The sequence below is a fragment of the Heptranchias perlo genome, chromosome 11, assembly GCF_035084215.1.
Source record: "Heptranchias perlo isolate sHepPer1 chromosome 11, sHepPer1.hap1, whole genome shotgun sequence".
NCBI lineage: Eukaryota > Metazoa > Chordata > Chondrichthyes > Hexanchiformes > Hexanchidae > Heptranchias > Heptranchias perlo.
The window spans coordinates 8,446,753-8,468,256 of record NC_090335.1 but is presented as its reverse complement, the minus strand read 5'-3'; the positions used below and the strand labels follow the sequence as shown (position 1 = coordinate 8,468,256).

Genomic DNA, 21,504 nt, shown 5'->3' with positions numbered 1-21,504 from the left:
GTGGCGCATTTCTGGCGTTTTGGAGGCTGCGTTAACTTGGCCAAATTGGCCCTTCACTGGATCTTGTAGCTTTCTCACCACCTCCTGACCAGCAGCACTACTCTCCATTTGAAAGGGGTGCTGCATCGTATGGGGCTGTTGACTTAAAGGTGTAGGCTACTTTTTAACTTTTGGTTGGTTAGTTTTTTTTTCCCGCTTATTCCATTGCTTTATCTGCATTTTATTGGTGAATTTATTAATTTTTTTTTGCATTGCAAAATTTTTATTTCCATGTCCACGTCTTGTTTCCAGCTGCTATTTCACAGCAGTCGACGAGACAAGATGGAAATCCCTGTGGGGTTCCAATGGTGGCCCTAGATTTGGAAAAGAATAGCAGCTCCTAAGGGAATGAGAGAGACTGGTGTGACAATAACAGTGACTGGTGTGACAATAAGTTACTCCAGGACATCCGTTTACTAGCTTTTCTTGACCTGTTCGATTTTGTTCATCCTGCATTGGGCTGGTTGCCAGCGCAAGACCAAAGGTGTGCTGAGAGTTTATGCGAATTATTCAAATGAGCTGACCCAATGCGATGGGGCGGAGCCACCTCAGTGCTGTGTGAGCTAGCGTGGGCCAGGAGGCCGGCCAGCCAGCCATTCCCTGCACAGATTGTGCTGGGATCACAGAATCAGCTATTACCTGCTCACATTGATTTATCAAATGTTGATATGTGTTTTTTAAAAATCTCTCAGCTACAAATCTAAATGAAGAAATCCAAACCAAGAGCCAGCTTCACAGACAGGCTGTCATTTCTAAACAAAAGAGCTGAGCGTAAGGTCTTAAAATGGGCTTGTTCTTCAGCTTCTGTCAAAAAAAAATCCCACATCTAAATCACCTCTAAGGTACATGCTGTAGTCTTCAGTTATTGCACCACCATTCGTCACCCCACCAGCTTCACATCAGCCAAGACTTTTTAAGTTTGTGCCCTCCCATTCAGTCTGTTCTTGCTGCCTTTTTTTAAAAGTTTAGTCACTTAAGAGTCGGGTCTTCTGAAAGTGTACAAGTGGAATTAATATTTTGGACGATTGAAGCTCCGGTTTAAATGATAAAAGTAAAATATATAAAATCCAAACCTCTTTAATAGAGTACTTCCCCTCCCTTATTGGTGTACCTGAATCAGAATATCACAGAACCCTGGGGATTCAACAACAACAACTCTCACTGTATATAGTCCCTTTAATGTAGAAAAATGACCCAAGGCGCTTCACAGAGGTGTTCACAGGCGTTGGGGAAAAGATGGACAGCAAGCCAAAGAAGGCAATATTATGTGGGTTGACTAAAAGGTTGGTTAAACAGATGGGTTTTAAGGAGGGATGTAAGGAGAAGATGCAGGCAGAGAGGCAGAGGAGCTTAGGGAGGGAATTCAAGAGCATGGGACGTAGGCAGCTGATGGCATGGCCACCAATGGTGGAGCGAAGGGAGGGGGGAGATGTACGAGAAGCCGGAGTCAAAGGAATGAAGGCTTTGGGGGATGATTGTAGGGCTGGAGGAGGTTACAGAGATGGGGAGGGGCGAGACCATGGAGGGATTTAAAGACAGGGATGAGAATCTTTTCATTTGAGGCACTGGGGGACCGGGATCCAATGTATCGATGAAGACAGGCTGATGGACGAACAGGATTTGGAGCGGGGTAGGATACGGGCAGCAGAGTTCTGGATGTGCTGAAGTTTATGGAGAGTGATGGATGGGAGACCAGTCACGCGAGCATTGGAATAGTCATGTCTGGAGGCGACAAAGGCATGGATGAGGGTTTCAGTGGCAGGTGAGCTGAGGCAGGGGCAGAGACAGACGATGTTACGGAGGTGGAAGTAGGCGGTCTTTGTGATAACGAGCATATGGGGTTGAAAGCTCAGCTTGAAGTTAAATAAGGCTTTGAGGTTGTGAACAATCAGCATTAGGACTATAAACAAGAGAACCTGCACAGTGGGAGTAAAAATACAAAAAACTTGGCTTGTGAAAGACATAAAAGAGGAATTTTAGAATGAAGAGAAGAAAAAGCAAGCTTGAAAGACTAGCCATTGTATTTTTGTGTTATCACCTGCTCATCTTCAATCCCTGCCTCTTTTCCACTTTAGCTGTTTTTCCTCTGAGCTACCTAGGATGTGGCCCCTCTTGCCACAAAAAAACTTCTAGCCTGCCCTTCTGTTGAATTACCTGACCGATTCCCTGAGCTCTGGTACATGTTCCATACTAGAAACTCCGGAGTAACCCATCTTTACTGATGCTAGCTGATGGGAGTGCAATTCCCCAGTGCTGCCAACAAGAAAAGTACAACCAATATTTGCACTGCTTTATTCCAAAGATTTTATGGTTTTAGTTTATTGGCTGTAAAGAATTATAGGATATTTGCATTGAAGGGATTTGAGATTACGAAATGGTATTTATCTCTACAATATATATGGTTCTTGTCTTGTGTTGGGCCCCTCTTTTTGCCCTTGGTGGGTATCTTGGCAGAAGCAGACTGGTGCACTCTGTGTTGATACATGATAATAGCCACGCTATATGATTATTGACTATATGAAATAAGAGATGGGCATTATAGGGATCACTTTGCAAGGCCACAATTCTGGCGAGGAGCAGGGGTCAAAGGTGGGGGCTATGTAGACCCAATTCTGTGACCCACAGTCTAAACTAGCGAGACTCCACAATGGGAGCGGGGCCTTGTAAAATTACCCCTCATAAGCGTAGATTGTCTTAGTGAATTTTACAGTTGTTATCTCTCAAACAATTTGATACATTAAGTGTTTTTATTTCCATTATGGATAGGTGATATTTTTAGCTGCAATGCAGTGGATAATCCCAAACCCCGATCTGAGCTCGCTATGCTTCGCCAGTACGGCCCTGATGTCCCGGAGCCAGTTCTTCAAAAGCTTGTGTCTGCCTTTGGCGAGTTGAGAAGTATGGCTGATCAAGGAATAATAACCTACCCTTATTCAACAAGGGAGGTTGTCAATATCGTAAAACATCTACAGGTATGTGAGCTCAGGAGAAAGGGCACCAGTTTATCCCTGGGAAGGACCTGCCTGGTTTTAAACATTCTTTCTGCTTATACCATCCAGGGACCTTCAGAAATTTCTGGGAGATAAAGTTGCTGTCTTTTTATACCACTGCTCTCAGACTAGAAGGAATGTCGATGAGAAAAGGCTGTTTGTCCTTCTAGTACCTTAATTCCCATCTCTGCAACCAACTGTATTTTTTATTGTCTTTACTTACCTGCCTGGCAGATTGTTCCCAAACATTTATCATCTTTGAAGGATTTGTTCCTAATATCTGTTTTAATTTCTAGCTTTCATTCATTTAAATCGAGGCCCTCCGGCCCTACTCAGCTTAACTTGAAATAATATTCCAGATTCACCTCATCTGCATCATTTAATATTTTATAAAATTCAGTGATTTCCTTTCACACTAAGATTTGAGCTGCTGTAATCTTGGCTCATAGCCCACCCCATCCTCACTTCGATCAGTCCTGTGGCACCTTTCTCTATCCTTTCCAACGGTTCTACATCTTGTAATGCGCTGAGTATAACTGAATTTAGTAATTCAAAGTCGAGACTATTGCAAAGGCTTCTATAGACCTAGAATCAGAATCACACAGCACAGAAAGAGGCCATTCAGTCCATTGTGCGTTTGCCTGCTCTCTGAAAGAGCTATCCAATTAGTCCCATAGCCCTGCAAATTTTTTTCCTTTTCAAGTATTTATCCAATTCTCTTTTGAAAGTTATTATTGAATCTGTTTCCACCACCCTTTCAGGCAGCGCATTCCAGATCAGAACAACTCACTGAGTAAAACAAATTTCTCCTCATCTCCTCCCTGGCTTTTTTGCCAATTACATTAAATCTGTGTCCTCTGGTTACCGACCCTCCTGCCAGTGGAAACAGTTTCTCCCCGTCTACTCTATCAAAACCCTTCATAATTTTGAACCCCTCTATTAAATCTCTCCTTAACCTTCTCTGTTCGAAGGAGAACAATCCCAGCTTCTCCAGTCTCTCCACATAACTGAAGTCCCTCATCCCTGGAACCATTCTAGTAAATCTCTTCTGCACCCTCTCCATCCTTGACATCCTTCCTAAAGTGTGGTGCCCAGAATTGAACACAGTACTCCAACTGAGGCCTAACCAGTGATTTATAAAGGTTTACCATAACTTCCTTGTTTTCGTACTCTGTGTTTCTATTGACAAAGCCACAGATTCTGTATGTTTTTCTAACAGCCTTCTCAACTTGTCCTGCCACCAACAAAGATTTGTGTACTTACACCCCCAGGTCTCTCTGTTCCTGCACCCCCATTAAAATTGTACCATTTAGTTTAAATTGCCTCTTCTAATTTTTCCTTCTAAAATGCATTACTTCACACTTCTCTGCATTAAATTTCATCTGCCATGTACCTGCCCATGTCACTAACATGCCTAAGTCCTGAAGTCTGTTACTATCCTCCTTACTACCTTTACTACATTTCCGAGTTTCATGTCATCTGCAAACTTTGAAATTATATCCAAGTCCACGTCATTAATATAATCAAAAAGAGCAGTGGTCCCAATACTGACCCTTGAGGAGCACCACTGTACACTTCCCTCCAGTCTGAAAAACAACCATTCACCACTACACTCTGCTTTCTGTCCCTTAGCCAATTTTGTATCCACTGCCCCTTTAATCCCATGGGCTTCAATTTTGCTAACAAGTCTATTATGTGGTACTTTATCAAACACTTGTACTCAATTCTTTTGGTTGTGTAGCCCAACAGTCTATTGATTGTTTAATTGTTTTTTATAATGTCTCGACGTTGAAAGTGACAAGTCTCCTATTACTCCTCTGTCCCTGTCTATATCTACTTATGTAAGTCAATTCCTGTTATTGTAATCTTACAATGCACATTTTATTGACCAATGAGCACTGTTTATTTCTCAGTACTAAACTTTGTCCAATTGTAAATGCTTTCGCTGACCTTCAGCTGCATCCTCTGCCACTGCTAATTTCGTTATTTTGCTGTCATTAGCAAATTTGATCAGCTTAGTCTTGCCTTCGAGGTCTAGGTCATTTATGTAGATTAGAAACAATAGGCAGCCAAGCACTAACTCCCGCAGGACTGGGCTTAACACCGTGCCCCAGTCTGACATAAAGAGGCTGATGTTTCTGTATTTCCTGCACCTGGGCCTGGCGCCAGGTAGGCAGAGTGCACCCAGTGTATGCTTCACCTTCAATGACCTGAACCTGCCTGTATATCCAGGTTCAGGCCGTTTACATAGGCCATATGGTTCCTGGAAGCAGACGGCACTAAGTTAGGAGGGACAGTAAGTTGTGCAGATCGGAGCAGGAAGTTGCAAAGGGACACGGAGAGATTAGGCGATTAAACTATGGCAAATGGATTTCAATGTGGGAAAGTGTGAGGTCATCTACTTTGGACCTAAGAAAGATAAATCAGAGTATTTTCTAAATGGCGAGTAGCTAGGAACTGAGGAGCAAATAGATTTAGGGGTGCAAGTACAGAAATCACTAAAAGCCAGGAGACAGGTACCAAAAGTAATCAAAAAGGATAATGGAATGTTGACCTTTATCTCGAGGGCTGCAATACAAAGGGGAGGAAGATATGCTTCAGTTGTATAGAGCCTTGGTCAGACCACATCTGGAGAACTGTGTTCAGTTCTGGGCACCGAACCTCACGAAAGATATATTGGCCTTGGAGGGGATGCAGTGCAGATTCATCAAAATGAATCTCACAGGGTTATTAAATTAAGGACAGGTTGCATAAACTTGGTTTGTATTCCTTTCAGTATAGGAGATTGAGGAATGATCTGATCAAGGTGATTAAAATGTTAAAAGGATTTGATGGGGTAGATACGGAGAAACTATTTCCTCTCATCGGGGAAATCAAGAACAAGGGAACATAATCTTAAAGTGAGAGCTAGGCTATTCCGGAGCAAAATCAGAATGCACTTTTTCACACAAAGGATGATAGAAATTTGGAGCTCTCTCCCCAAAAGGCTATGGATGCTGGGTCAGTTGGAGCTTACAAGACTGATAAGATAGATTTTTGTTAGGTAAGGGATATGGAGTAAAGGCGGGTAAATGGAGTTGAGATACAGATCTGCCATGAACCAATTGAATGGCGGAGCAGGCTCGTGGGCTGAACGGCCTCCTCCTGTTCTTAATGTTCCTAAGCAGAGGAGGAATGTCAGATGTTGCTGCAGGCCTGCAGCAGGCGGTTTGATTGCTGGAGGTGGGGGGGGGGGGGGTTAAATTGGAGAAGACATGAAACCGGGTGCGGGTGCTGCGATCCACGGTTAACCCGCGCCCGGTGCTTGCGTCGCAGGCAGGACGAGACGTTTGTCCTGCCTCCGCACTCACCTCAGCCAAGCGTTAAAAACCTGCGTTGACACAAGGATTCAAGGACATTTGCACTTTCCACCAGCAGGGGGAGCCCCAATCTCTTAAAGGCAGGCTGTCTCTCTGATAGCCAGCCAAAATCTCTTAAAGGTAACCGGTACCTTTAATTTGCTAAAAAAATAACAGTCTGCTGTCTGCACGGAGTCTGAACGAAGATCAGACTTCGCACACGTAAAACATGGATGCAGGTCCCGTCCCAATGTTTACAAACTGTTGAGTTATTTTAAAACATTGAATGAAGGTTGCGCACCACTAAATCCCACATCCTCCAATCTGCATGCCAGACCTCACGAACCTGCTGGACCGAGTTGGTACCAGGCCTGCAAGAGTGCGTGCACCAAAGTTCTCTGCTGATGCACTAAAGGCCTTGGAGCAAGAGGTAGACAGAAGGAGGGACATCCTATATCCGTAGGGGGCTGGGGGGGTCAAGAGGCAGTGGGAAGCAGTGGGGGATGAAGTCAATGCCAGGTCCACAGCACCATGACCATGGATGCAGTGCAGGAAGAAGTTCAATGCTTTGACGTGAGTGGTCAAAGTGAGTGATGTCAACTGTCAAATAGCGTCTCCTACCAACTGCTCCATGCACTACACCCCATCACCCACATACCAACAAACTCTTTCCATCAGTACTCAACTTTTCCCATTAGATGCTTCCTCTCACCCTCATACATTATCACTGTTGCAAGCTGCCCACTCACAACTCACAGGCCATACACACTGGCAGCTATTCAACCATGACAGACACATCACCCAGACACCGACTGCTCCGACTTCTTGTGTTCTTTAGATTTGTGGTTGGGATCAGATCAGCCATGATCTTATTGAATGGCGGAGCAGGCTCGAGGGGCCAATTGGCCTACTCCTGCTCCAATTTCTTATGTTCTTATGTTCTTATGTTCTTACACACGTCCCACTTTCTTGCAGGAGAAGGTGGCGCATAACAGGATGCAGCAAGTGGCAGTGGCATTTAGCCCGTTGAGCCTGTCCCGCCATTCAGTGAGATCATGGTTGGTCTGTGACCTAACTCCATATACCCGTCTTAGCCCCATATCCCTTAATACCCTTGGTTCACAGAAATCTATCAATCTCAGATTTAGAATTCACAATTGAGCTAATATCAACTGCCGTTTGCAGAAGAGCGTTCCAAACTTTTACCACCCTTTACGTGTCGAAGCATTTCCTAACTTCACTCCTGCACGTCCTGGCTCTAAATGTTAGGCTATGTCCCCGTGTCCTAGTATTGAAGTCTAGGAGACCTCCAAAAACAGGTACAAATACAGCAGCAGCCAGAAGCAATAATCCAGCAACTAACCTGTACATCCTGCATGGTCCTTTTAAATAGCGCTGGTGGCGGGGGTGGGGGGGTCCTCCAGGCACTCTAAGACATGTTTAGATGATCGTGGTTAAGACAATGCGTTGAGTGGAGCGTTAAGTGCCAAAATGGTGTCTATCACTTTAAATCAGCGTTGCGCACTGATCAAACGCATTTACTCCCTACTTTACATGATGCTGACATTCGGTATTTGTGCATGCGCTAAACCCTTTACCACAATGGCGTCCGGCGCACGTCACGCTAGAAGGGTGCGTGCGCATCCAAGACGCCATCCTGGATCACCAGGAGGCCGTGTAGTGCCCCTGGTGTCTGGGCCTTCTGGCTGGGCCTCCTGTGCTGGTTCCTGTCCCTGAGGGGAAAAGGGGCTTATTGTGGGTCCTGTGAACTCGCTGCCCATCTTCATTCCATTTTCCTGTGCTGTGCACTCATGGAATCAGCCCCTTTACACCTCAGGAAGGCTTTTGGTTTGCATGTTCTACAACAGTAACAACTCCCATTTATATAACGCCTTTCACATAGAAGAACACCACAAGGCGCTTCACAGAGGCATAATTTAAAAACTGGTTGCCGAGTCAAAGAAGGAGCTATTAAGGGAGGCGACCAAAAGCTTGGTCAAAGAGATAGGTTTCAAGGAAGGTTTCATGCAATCTGACGTTCTGCTTAGGTGTCAGCCTTGGCTCATTGGCAGCACTCCCTCCTTTAGTCAGAAGCCCATGGGTTCAAGCCCAACTCCAGAGATTTGGGCACATAATCTAGGCTGACGCTCCAGTGCAGTACTGAGCAAGTGCTACACTGTTGGAGGTGCCGTCTTTTGGATGAGATGTTCTGCCCTCGTAGATGGATTTGAAGATCCCATGACATTATCTGAAGAAGAGCAGGGAATTCTCTTGGCATCCTGTTCTACATTTATCCCTCAAAAAAAAAGTAATGTTGTTTTGTTAGGAGTGGGCATGTCATTTGTCATGTGGACTAAACCATTGCACAGCGTTCTAGTTATGTCATGGAATTGATAAATGGATATTGTGTAACATTGACTGCACTAAAATTAATTCAGAGGCCAAATGTCAAGCACTGGAGCACTCTAGGAATGGAAATGAATTATCACTCACAAGCAACCCTTGCTCATGAGCAAGAGCTTAATGTTCTGATATAGATTGAACCCATGTTGTGAGCTAATCTGACTTTAGCCATCAGCAGCATTGATTTGATTTCTGATGATAATTAGCCTTCCTTTATCAGATAATCTGCCTCTTAACTGTGTTCCATGCGCCTTATACAAAGTTCTTCAGTCAGTAATAGAACTCAATTATTAGGTGATGTTGCAGAAGCTCGAGTGCTCGAGGAGCAGGTGACCTATGAGCCGTGGACTGCTAACCACCTGTAGCATTGAACAGACGGGCTGGTTTCCTAAATGTAGAGCCTTGCCCACTGGGAGCCCGCCTGCAATTTCCCAATGTATGCTCTCGACAAGTGAGCTTCTGTGCCAGGAGCCCAGGTTCCGGATATCAGCCCAAGAGCAGATTCAGTCCACCATTCGCCCTCACGTTTCCTCAAAGTATTTTTATTTGTTTAGTTTAGTTTTGGAGATGAACCTGCCTAAGTCGAGTTACCAAAGTGGCAATTAGTATGTTTTTAAATTCATCCGAAGCAAAAGCATCCAAAAAAATTATTGTTTACTTTGTAAAATGTGTTTCTTCTGGATGCATTTTCTTCCCTTCCCGTTGCCTTCCCAGGTCAGATAATCATTTTAGTAGAAAAGAAGGCATGTGAGACCTTTCCACCATAGAACATTGCCTGGTCTCCACCCAGCATCTGTTATGGGACATTCTGGAGCTCTGGAACTTAGAGCTCATTGTGTGTGTGAGAAACACTGGTATCTCGTGGGCGATAACGACATGAGTGAGTCATCCTTGAGAATTAAATAGATTCAAGATTTCATCGTTTTCCACTAAAAATGCTGTCTATCCTCTCGTAAACTTTTCAAATAAAATGAGTTAATATTAAAGGTAAATCAAAAAATAATTCGAACACCTCATCCTATTACAAACATGGAGGGCACTTTAACAATCCTTATTCAGGTTTGTGGGCTTAAACTAAATAGCTATCATCTTGACTATTCTCTTTGGTGAGAGGGAAAAATTACATTGATGGAGCCATCTCATTCAAAAAACAGGATCTATTAAAGTACAGGAATCTGCAGCTAGGATCAGATGTTAGGATTCATCATGATTCCAAGGTGGTATGTTGTCTCCCTGGTACCAGGGTCAATGATGTCACTGAGCGGCTACAGAGCATTCTGAGAGAGAATGATGAACATCCCCGAGATCGTGATCCATATTGGTACCAATGACATTGGTAGAAAGAGGGATGAGGTCCTGCTGGCAGATTTTAAGGAGTTAGGAAAGAGATTAATAAGCAGGACCTCAAAGGTAGTAATCTCCAGCTTACTCCCAGTACCACACGCTAGTGAGTATAGAAATAGGAGGATAGAACAGATAAATGTGTGGCTGGAGAGATGGTGCAGGAGGGAGGGCTTTAGATTCCTGGGGCATTGGGACCGGTTCTGGAGAGGTGGGACCTGTACAAGCCGGATGGGTTGCACCTCAACAGGGCAGGGACCAATATCCTCGCGGGGAGGTTTGCTAGTGCTGTTGGGGAGGGTTTTATCCAGCTTGGCAGGAGGATGGGAACCTGAGCGTAGTTTCGGAAGGGAGAGAAGCAGAGATGGAAAGGGAAGGCAGAAAATTAGTAAGTGAGTTTGGAAGACAGAGGAAATAAAGGTTAGAAAATAGACAACAAAGGAGTTTGGCAGTGCTTAATGGTATATACCTCAATGCAAGGAGTCTAGTGAATAAGGCTGAGGGCACAGATAGACACGTGGCAGTACGATATCTTAGCTATTATTGAAACATGGCTTAAAGAGGGGCAGGAATGGCAGCTCAACATCCCTGGTTACTGGGTTTTCAGACGAGATAGAGAGGGTGATAAAAAAGGAGGGTGGGTGGCAATATTGGTTAAAGAAACAATTACAGTTGTGAGGAGGGATGATATGTTAGAAGGATCATCAAATGAGGCCACATGGGTTGAGCTAAAGAACAAAAAAGGAGCAATCACACTGCTGGGAGTGTACTCCAGACCCCCAAACAGTCAGAGGGAGATAGAAGAGCAAATATGTAGGCAAATTTCTGAAAAGTGCAAAAAGGCTAGGGCAGTAATAGTAGGGGATTTCAACTACCCTAATATTAACTGGGATAGAATCAGTATAAAAATTGCAGGCCAGTCAACTTAACCTCTGGTGGGCAAATTATTGGGAACAATTCTGAGGGACAACATTAATCATCATTTAGAAAGGCATGGATTAATCAAGGACAGTCAGCATGGATTTGTTAAGGGAAGGTCGTGTCCGACTAACTTGATTGAAATTTTTGAGGAGGTAACCAGGAGAGTCGATGAGGGTAGCGCGTTTGGTGTAGTCTACATGGATTTTAGCAAGACTTTTGACAAGGTCCCACGTGGCAGACTGGTCAAAAAAGTAAAAGCCCATGGGATCCAAGGGAAAATGGCAATTTGGATCCAAAATTGAGTCAGTGACAGGAAGCAAAGGGTAATGATTGGCGGTTGTTTTTGTGAATGGAAGGCTGTTTCTAGTGGGGTTTCACAGGGCTCAGTTCTAGGTCCCTTGTTTTTTGTGGTATATATTAGTGATTTGGACTTAAATGTAGGGGGCATGATTAAGAAGTTTGCAGATGATACAAAAATAGGCCGTGTGGTTGATAGTGAGGAGGAAAGCTGTAGACTGCAGGAAGATATCAATGGACTGGTCAGGTGGGCTGAAAAGTGGCAAATGGAATTCAATCCGGAGAAGTGTGAGGTACTGCATTTGGGGAGGGCAAACAAGGCAACGGAATACACAATAAATGGGAGGATACTGAGAGGTGAAGAGGAGGTGAGGGACCTTGGAGTGCATGTCCACAGATCCCTGAAGGTAGCAGGAAAGGTAGATAAGGGAGTTAAAACGGCATATGGAATACTTTCCTTTATTAGCCGAGGCATAGAATATAAGAGCAGGGAGGTTATGCTGGAACTGTATAAAACACTAGTTCGGCCACAGCTTGAGTACTGTGTACAGTTCTGGTCACCAAATTACAGGAAAGATGTGATTGCACTGGAGAGGGTACAGAGGAGATTTACGAGGACTTGCCAGGACTGGAGAATTTCAGCTATGAGGAAAGATTGGATAGGCTGGATTTGTTTTCTTTGGAACAAAGGAGGCTGAGGGGAGATTTAATTGAGGTATATAAAATTATGAGGGACCTCGAGAGAGTAGATAGGAAGGACCTTTAGCAGAGAGGTCAACAACCAGGGGGGCATAGATTAAAGTGATTGGTAGAAGGATTAGAGGAGGCTGAAGAGAATTCTTTTTCACCCAAAGGGTGGTAGGGGTCTGGAACTCACTGCCTGAAAGGGTGGTAGAGGCAGAAACCTCTAATCACATTTAAAAAGTACTTGAAGTGCCGTAACCTACAAGGCTACGGACCAAGTGCTGGAAAGTGGGATTAGGCTGGATAGCTCTTTTTCGGCCAGCACAGACACGATGGGCTGAATGGCCTCCCTCTGTGCTGTAAATTTCTGTGATTCTATGATTCATTGCAAAGGGAGAAAATCTTTAGCACTTTAGGGAATCCAAGTCTTAATAGTGCATTTACCTTCTAAGCACTGACTACGGGACTTGCAGCATGCCCCATTCCAGGCCTTGAGCAAGTAATGTAAGTTGGCACTTCAGTGCAGTACTGAGAGAGGGCTGCACGGTCAGAGGTCCCATCCTCTGCAGGAGACATTAAACCAAAGCCCTATTTGCTTGTTCAGATGGATGTTAAAGGAGATGAGTAGTCGGCCCTAAGTTCTGGAATTCCCTCCCTAAACCCCTCCGCATCTCTACCTCTCTCTCCTCCTTTAAGACGGTCCTTAAAATCTGCCTCTTTAACTGAGCTTTTGGTCATCTGTCCTAATATCTCCTTATGTGGCTCGGTATCAAATTTTGTTTGATTACACCCCTGTGAAGCGCCTTGGATGTTTTACTGTGTTAAAGGCGCTATATAAATGCAAGTTGTTGTTGCCTATTGCAACAGTGGCTACACGTCAAAAGTAATTCATTGGCTGTGAAGCACTTTGGGACGTCCTGAGGTTGTGAAAGGCATTATTAAAATGCAAGTTCTTTCTTAATATCAAAATGATGGCAGTCTCAATCCATCCACTTCCATGCTGGAAGTTACTGTGGAGCCTCACATACTGAGAGTTTGTCAGCAGGACTGGTTTTGTTTCCAGCTGAAACCTGCTGCTTGAAATTGAGGATATGGTTTCAGCTGGTAAACATGGCACACAAGAGGGAATATCTGAAGTTCCAACATCAGGCATTTTCCCCAACATTCCTGCAGACATGACCAGTAGAGATGACGGAATATTAGAAAGCATCATAATGGCAACCAGACTGAGTACAACACCACGACACTGCTGATTGCTAGACACCCCACTGTGGTTGTGAATGAAGATTTGTATCCGTTGGATAGACAGAATGTGCAGTATTGCGTACCATGATACAAGATTGCAGTTCTTGTAGTCTCTCTGTGACTTTGGCGTTGCTGAGTTAGCTGATTATTTGTTGAATATTTATGATATTAAGTGCTTTTCTGCCACACTTTCTAGTCATGTAACTGCTCTTATTAATTAATCCAAAATGGGTGAATCTGTGGGATATTTGGGCATTATTCACATCGTTCTGACCATGCTGTCCATTGAGAAAAGACTGTGCAATTGCTGGTTGCCCTGTTATGTTTTACTCTGGAAGGAAATGTTCAGAGCAATCTTGCTGTGCCTTCACCTGCAAGCTTAGCTTGGCTTCCTAACAATTAACAACTTTTTGAAGTGCAGTCACTTTTGTTACATTGCAAACAAGGCAACCAGTTAGCATGCAGCAAGTCCCACAAACAGCAAATGAGATAAATGACAAATTACTTTTGGATGTTGCTGGTGGAGGGAGGAATGTTGACCAGGAGATTGGGTGAATGTTTGCACGTCCTCAAATAGTGCCGTGGGATCTTTTACGTACACCCGAGAGGGCAGCCAGGATCTCAGTTTAACATCTTGTCCAAAAGACGGCACCTCTGACAATGCAGCTCTCCCTGATCACTGCACTGAAGTGGCAGCCTAGATTGCGTGCTCGAATCCTGGAGTGGAGCTTGAGACCCATGACCTTCTGACTCACCAGTGAGAATGTTACCAACTGAGCTGAGCTGATAACTATTGCAGTAACAGGACCATGTACAATATCAAGGTATTATTGGCACAAGTCTTGTCCAACATTTTATTTAATCGGTCCAGATCTGAATTATGTTACCAAGTATTTTATGTGCACAGAGTTTCCATTGGCAGAGGTATCAATGACCCAGTTTGTACTGAGCATTATTTTTATGCACACGGTACTTATCACTATAATGGATAAATGTTTATCATTTTAATCACACTACTGATTGTTTCACCAGAAAACAAGGTACAAATAAATAAAATGTGTACCTAATTTTCAGAAATAATACACATCTGTTTCTCAGGAAATAATTAAAGTTGCTATATAAACCAGATCAAAGTTCAGAGCTCACACAGAGTGATGTATGGATGTGTCAGTGAAAATTTTACAGGACTCTATTTTTGTGCTATGTTTCTCTGCAGAAATTCCCCACTGAGGGACTAGCAAATGTTGTTCGGAACGTGTTTGACTTTGATTCCTACAACGGCGAGATGCGTGAAATCCTAATCAGCACCCTGCACAAGCATGGGATCCCAATAGGAGCCAAGCCTACCAGTGTACAGTTGGCCAAGGAGTAAGCTCAATATGTTAACTTATAAATGAACTGAAAACACCACGTTGCATTATTCACTGATACTTACCGTATGCTGCTAATCAATTATACATCACTGAGGAGACCTGGATTGAGCTTTCAGCTCTTGTATTTAGTGATCTTAGGTCGTTCAGCGAAGTGTTTAGTAAACGATTTAACTTGAGCATATTGCAAATCATCTACAATAAAGGGAAATATTTGTTTCTTCATTCAGTTCGTGTGTCTGTCCTTGTTTCAGTAACTATTTATTAAACCATCGCACATTGCAGTTTTCTAAATATAGACATTTTTTCTGCCATCTAGCGTAACTAGAAAAATGTAAAAAAAACACTGGACACTTTTAATGCACAGCACTTTCTGGAGCCTAAAAAATTTAATTAATATTTTCTATTCTAGTGCAGAAATTCTGCTGCAATGCACAAAGGGTTAACTGTCCCACCAGCAACAGTGTAACTTATTCACCTTTCTGTATGAATGTCTTAAATGAGTGATCCAGAGTTTTAGTTAAAATTTGCACACTCAAACGTATTTTATCATACTGCTACAATTCAAAAGAGAAGAAACAAGTATTTTTCTTGAAGTAGGTGACAGAGAGTTGTTTATTTTCCTTCGGTAAATTTTGAGGTAGGATACTTTCCTGTTGCCGACGTTACAATGTTGACTACACTTCTAAGAAAGTAGTTAATTGGTGTAAAGCGCCTTGGGCCGTCCTGAGGTGGTGAAAGGCGCTATATAAATGCAAGTCCCTCCTCCTCCACCAACTGCCCAGAATTTCCATTGAGGCTGGCAGGCTTCAATATCTGGTGTCCTGACACTTGAAGCTCTCGACCAGTGAATTGAGCGGAGACAGATAACCTAGTTCCAGCTGCATTCGGTGTTGCTAAGCTCTGTGGGGCCAATAATGTGATGGTTCCCAATACGCTGGCACCTTCTGTTGTTGACTGCAGAGGCCTGAGGCTTACAATGCGACCAGTGGGTTTTGCCGCAGCCCAACACGGCAAAGCTTGTGCACAAACTATGCGCACTCTTAAATTAGGGGGACGGAGGAATGGCAACCCATACTGCGACAGGTGACCTGTTCCCAACAGCTGCTGAAGGGGAAGCCGAGTAGAGATGATGATTTTTTTTCTCGTTGATTGGGTAGGTCTTTTCGTTCTCTAGGGTCAACTAGCTTGCACCAAAAGACCAAAATCCACTGCTGCCAACATTGTCCTCTCTCTCCCACTGAGAAAGTAAGTGCTGACACCCCAAGTGCAGCCAGCACATGTTCACCAGCCCTGGTGCAAGAAAGTCCGGCCTCTCAGGGTTCCAAGCATGTCGGGAGCACCAGACAAATGCTGAATTGAACTGACTCGTGCACATTCTGGTTTATAGTTGAACCCAATCATTACCCCCAACAATGATTCCTGAATTAGAGTTAAAGCCATAAAAGTGAATATCAATGTACATAGAATTTACAGCACAGAAACAGGTCATTTGGCCCAGTGCTTGTGTTTATGCTCCACACAAGCCTCCTCCCACCTTACTTCATCTAACCCTATCAGCCTATCCTTCCTTTCCTTTCTCCCTCATGTACCTATCTAGATTCCCCTTAAATGCTTCTATGCTAATTGCCTCAACTACTCTATGTGGTAGCAGGTTCCACATTCTTCTGCCGTTCCTTTGGCTCCAGAAGCACTTTTACTTCATTGAGCGACTTGTAGCATTTTCAGTTGCTTGCATCACATACAGCTGGTTGAACAAAGTGTTATTGCAGAGAAAAAACTTGCATTTATAAAGAATCTTATTGCCTCTCGGGATGTCTCGATGTACTTTACATTCAGTGAATTACTTTTGAAGTGCAGTCATTATAGTCCAGTATAAATGAGATGCTGCATAAACAGTCAGATAAATGACCAACTAATCTGTTGTTTGAGGGAACAATGTTGGCCAAGTCACCAAGAGAACTTTCCTGCGGTTCTCCAAAAGCGCCATGGGATCTTTTACATTCACCTGAACAGGCAGACGGGGGCTTGGCTTATTGTCTCATTCAAAAGATGACATTGCTGTATTCCCTTAGTACTGCATTAAAGTCTAAAATCCTGGAGTGGGGCTTGAAATCCACGATCTTCAGACTCAGAGTGCTAGCAACTGAGCCAAGCCAACGTTTGGTGCAGGTTATCGTAGTATCTGCTTTTATAGTGTGCCCTAGTGAGACGGCCACTGAGATTGGGTTTTGATGTGCATAAGTGTAGCTTTCACATACTGACTGCTGAAGACCCTTGGTGGATGAGCAATGGCAAAGGATTCCTCCCTTGGCATTGAGACACTTACTCAATAATGGAACTATAATAGACAATTCATTATAATTAACAACAAAACATGGCTCACAAAACGCTCCTCAGTGTAAGCACAATGGAATAAGCCCTTGGACACAGTCTGTGTATGAATGGGAATGGCAGAACTTTTTTTTTGAGTTTGGAAAACAAGAGGTATCTCAGCAAGTTGTTACTTAGAGCTGGATTTCTCCCCACACACATCCCTACCCCTACAAACAACAAGCAGACACACACACACACACACACACACACACACACAGCGCACGCGTGCCGCAGATGTACATAGATACACACGCGCACACAGTTTGAACCTATTAAATTTTACAACATCAAGTTGTTAACCTAGAAGGCAATCTTATTCTGGTGGCATTATTTCCAGTGAATTACGTGACTTATTCAACTACCTCCTTGACCTCACATGACATCAGCACAAAGCACTTTTGCCCCATCCTCAATTCGTACCAAAAGTAGGAATTTAATTTAGCTTCAGAGAGTGTTCTTTGATCATTCTACCCTGTCCTGCTCACATCAGAGGTGGAATGCAGATTCCATGATGTAAGTGTATGCAGGACTGTGTGGGTGGTGCTAGAAATTCCACCCCACTATTTGTGTTCTATGAAAACAAAACATTGAGTAAATCTGTCATGGCTATTAGTGGTATGTATCCACTGCTGTTACCAAGTGGCAGGGAGAGAATTAGCCTGCCAGAGTTCAAGGGTTTTCAATAAGATCTACAGCCACAGTGTAAGCTAGTCTTAGCGGCGGCTTTAGAGCATGTCTTTAAAGCAGCTTTGTGCGGTAATTGTTATGTCAATGCATAATCTTAGAATAAGGGGCTGCTCTTTCAAAACTGAGATGAGGAGAAACTTCTTCACTCAGAGGGTAGTAGGTCTGTGGAATTTGCTGCCCCAGGAAGCTGTGGAAGCTACATCATTAAATAAATTTAAAACAGAAATAGACAGTTTCCTAGAAGTAAAGGGAATTCGGGGTTACGGGGAGCGGGCAGGAAATTGGACATGAATTTAAATTTGAGGTTAGGATCAGATCAGCCATGATCTTATTGAATGGCGGAGCAGGCTCGAGGGGCCGATTGGCCTACTCCTGCTCCTATTTCTTATGTTCTTATGTTAAGCGTTTGCAGTTTTGCAGAGCTGGTCTGGTCTTTGCTATAGCTCCTGGTCTGAACAGTCTTGTACTTTGTGAAGATTGCCCCTGGTTTGCGGAGTGGAATGATGCATCGCTTATATATGATGCAGAGCCAACCCCACGTTTCTCTGCTGCTCTCCCTTGGACCTTGAATGAAGAATAAGTGCATTTTTCATCTTGTTCAAGTGCTGTTTTGAAGAGTGCGAAGCTGACCATACTAGAATTTCAAAAGTCTCAACAGAACAGCAGCGTCTGAAACAAAAGGAGTGAGGTCGACAGGAGAGGGAGGGGTGATGGTGTAAAATCGTGAAAAAATTGCATTCATTTAAAAGGTTCAAAACAAATACATTGTTAGAGAGAAGCAAACTGATGTGTTAACTGGGTCGTCACAAGATGAAAGTCCATAACGGGGATGACCTGGGGATCAGCCGCCCGTTTGAAAGGGTTAAACTAACCCCTTTATCGATGTGAAATAATGGACAGTTTCAGCCTGCAATTCTCAATTGTAAATGAAAGCTGCAGAAAAAGTGAAATAATGTTAATTTCTGAATAAGTCTGTTCAGCACGTTTACCTGTGTAAGATACCCTGTGGAGATAACTTACACAGGATGCTGCTGGGAAGAAATTCTGCAAGGCTCTGCACCGGGTCTGGAGTCCTAGTTAGTGGGGAACCTGAATTGGCTGTTTAGAGCTATAGCCCCGTACCAACCTGTGCTCCCAGTCACTGAGGCTTCGTTCTGGGGGGTGAAACCCCGCTGATTTTGATCCATAGTGTGAGGAGTGTAAGGAGGAAGGTCACGTGATGGGATGCTCTTAAAGGGACAGATTTCACTATAAGCTGCAAGCCCATGTTATGTGAAAGGGATATTTACTCAAAGGTTGAGTATAGCTTTACAATGATTTGTTTGCAATCTTTGATCTAATAAGGATTTCTGCAAAAAAATGAGCTGAGGTCTAATATCTGGCAAGGAATGGTTATTATTCCAAGTGAAATGCACTTAAGGTGTCAGAGCTGCTCCCTACTTTATTAGATATTAAATTGAATGTTTCTAGCAGCCCAGTGCCACCTGCAGGCTATCTGCAGCACACACAGCAGCACTTCATTCTCCTTTTTTGCTGCTTTCATTTACAATTTGGAATTTCAAACTAAAGCTGTCCATTCTTCCACATCAATATGGGGGTCAGTGAATCCCTTTCAATGGGGGGGGGTCAGTGAATCCCTTTCAATGTGGTGGGGGGGTCAGTGAATCCCTTTCAATGGGGGGGTCAGTGAATCCCTTTCAATGGGGGGGGGGGGTCAGTGAATCCCTTTCAATGGGGGGTGGTCAGTGAATCCCTTTCAATGGGGGGGGTCAGTGAATCCCTTTCAATGGGGGGGGGTCAGTGAATCCCTTTCAATGGGGGGGGGGTCAGTGAATCCCTTTCAATGGGGGGGGGTCAGTGAATCCCTTTCAATGTGGTGGGGGGGGGGTCAGTGAATCCCTTTCAATGGGGGGGGTCAGTGAATCCCTTTCAATGGGGGGGGGGGTCAGTGAATCCCTTTCAATGGGGGGGGGGTCAGTGAATCCCTTTCAATGGGGGGGGGGGTCAGTGAATCCCTTTCAATGGGGGGGGTCAGTGAATCCCTTTCAATGGGGGGGGTCAGTGAATCCCTTTCAATGGGGGGGTCAGTGAATCCCTTTCAATGGGGGGGTCAGTGAATCCCTTTCAATGTGGGGGGGGTCAGTGAATCCCTTTCAATGGGGGGGGGTCAGTGAATCCCTTTCAATGTGGGGGGGGGGGTCAGTGAATCCCTTTCAATGGGGGGGGTCAGTGAATCCCTTTCAATGGGGGGGGGGTCAGTGAATCCCTTTCAATGGGGGGGGGTCAGTGAATCCCTTTCAATGGGGGGGTCAGTGAATCCCTTTCAATGGGGGGGGGGTCAGAGAATCCCTTTCAATTGGGGGGTCAGTGAATCCCTTTCAATGGGGGGGGTCAGTGAATCCCTTTCAATGTGGGGGGAGGGGTCAGTGAATTCCTTTCAATGGGGGGGGTCAGTGAATCCCTTTCAATGGGGGGGGGTCAGTGAATCCCTTTCAATGGGGGGGTCAGTGAATCCCTTTCAATGGGGGGGGGGTCAGTGAATCCCTTTCAATGGGGGGGGGTCAGTGAATCCCTTTCAATGGGGGGGGTCAGTGAATCCCTTTCAATGGGGGGGTCAGTCAATCCCTTTCAATGGGGGGGGGGTCAGTCAATCCCTTTCAATGGGGGGGGGGTCAGTGAATCCCTTTCAATGGGGGGGGGTCAGTGAATCCCTTTCAATGTGGGGGGGGTCAGTGAATCCCTTTCAATGTGGGGGGGGGTCAGAGAATCCCTTTCAATTGGGGGGGAGGGGTCAGTGAATCCCTTTCAATGGGGGGGGTCAGTGAATCCCTTTCAATAGGGGGGGTCAGTGAATCCCTTTCAATGGGGGGGTCAGTGAATCCCTTTCAATGTGGGGGCGGTCAGTGAATCCCTTTCAATGGGGGGGGTCAGTGAATCCCTTTCAATGGGGGGGGGGTCAGTGAATCCCTTTCAATGTGGGGGGGTCAGTGAATCCCTTTCAATGGAGGGGGGGTCAGTGAATCCTTTCAATGGGGGGGGTCAGTGAATCCCTTTCAATGTGGGGGGGGGGTCAGAGAATCCCTTTCAATTGGTGGGTCAGTGAATCCCTTTCAATGGGGGGGGTCAGTGAATCCCTTTCAATGTGGGGGGAGGGGTCAGTGAATCCCTTTCAATGGGGGGGGTCAGTGAATCCCTTTCAATGGGGGGGGTCAGTGAATCCCTTTCAATGGGGGGAGTCAGTGAATCCCTTTCAATGTGGGGGGTGGTCAGTGAATCCCTTTCAATGGGGGGGGGGGGTCAGTGAATCCCTTTCTATGGGGGGGGGGGGTCAGTGAATCCCTTTCAATGGGGGGGTCAGTGAATCCCTTTCAATGGGGTGGTGGTCAGTGAATCCCTTTCAATGGGGGGGGGGGTCAGTGAATCCCTTTCAATGTGGGGGGAGGGGTCAGTGAATCCCTTTCAATGGGGGGGGGTCAGTGAATCCCTTTCAATGTGGGGGGGTCAGTGAATCCCTTTCAATGGAGGGGGGGTCAGTGAATCCTTTCAATGGGGGGGGTCAGTGAATCCCTTTCAATGTGGGGGGGGGTCAGAGAATCCCTTTCAATTGGTGGGTCAGTGAATCCCTTTCAATGGGGGGGGTCAGTGAATCCCTTTCAATGTGGGGGGAGGGGTCAGTGAATCCCTTTCAATGGGGGGGGTCAGTGAATCCCTTTCAATGGGGGGGGTCAGTGAATCCCTTTCAATGGGGGGAGTCAGTGAATCCCTTTCAATGTGGGGGGTGGTCAGTGAATCCCTTTCAATGGGGGGGGGGGT

The 21,504-nt window shown here is 44.9% G+C and overlaps 1 protein-coding gene across 1 annotated transcript in view; it reads left to right on the top strand.

Moving 5' to 3' along the window:
- vwa8 (von Willebrand factor A domain containing 8) overlaps positions 1-21,504 on the top strand; it is a 387,545-nt gene that overhangs the window by 212,093 nt on the left and 153,948 nt on the right. The window contains exons 25-26 of the mRNA XM_067992504.1: positions 2,806-3,011; positions 14,475-14,626. Of these exons, the coding sequence (XP_067848605.1) occupies positions 2,806-3,011; positions 14,475-14,626 (358 nt within the window). The remainder of the gene's footprint in view (positions 1-2,805; positions 3,012-14,474; positions 14,627-21,504) is intronic.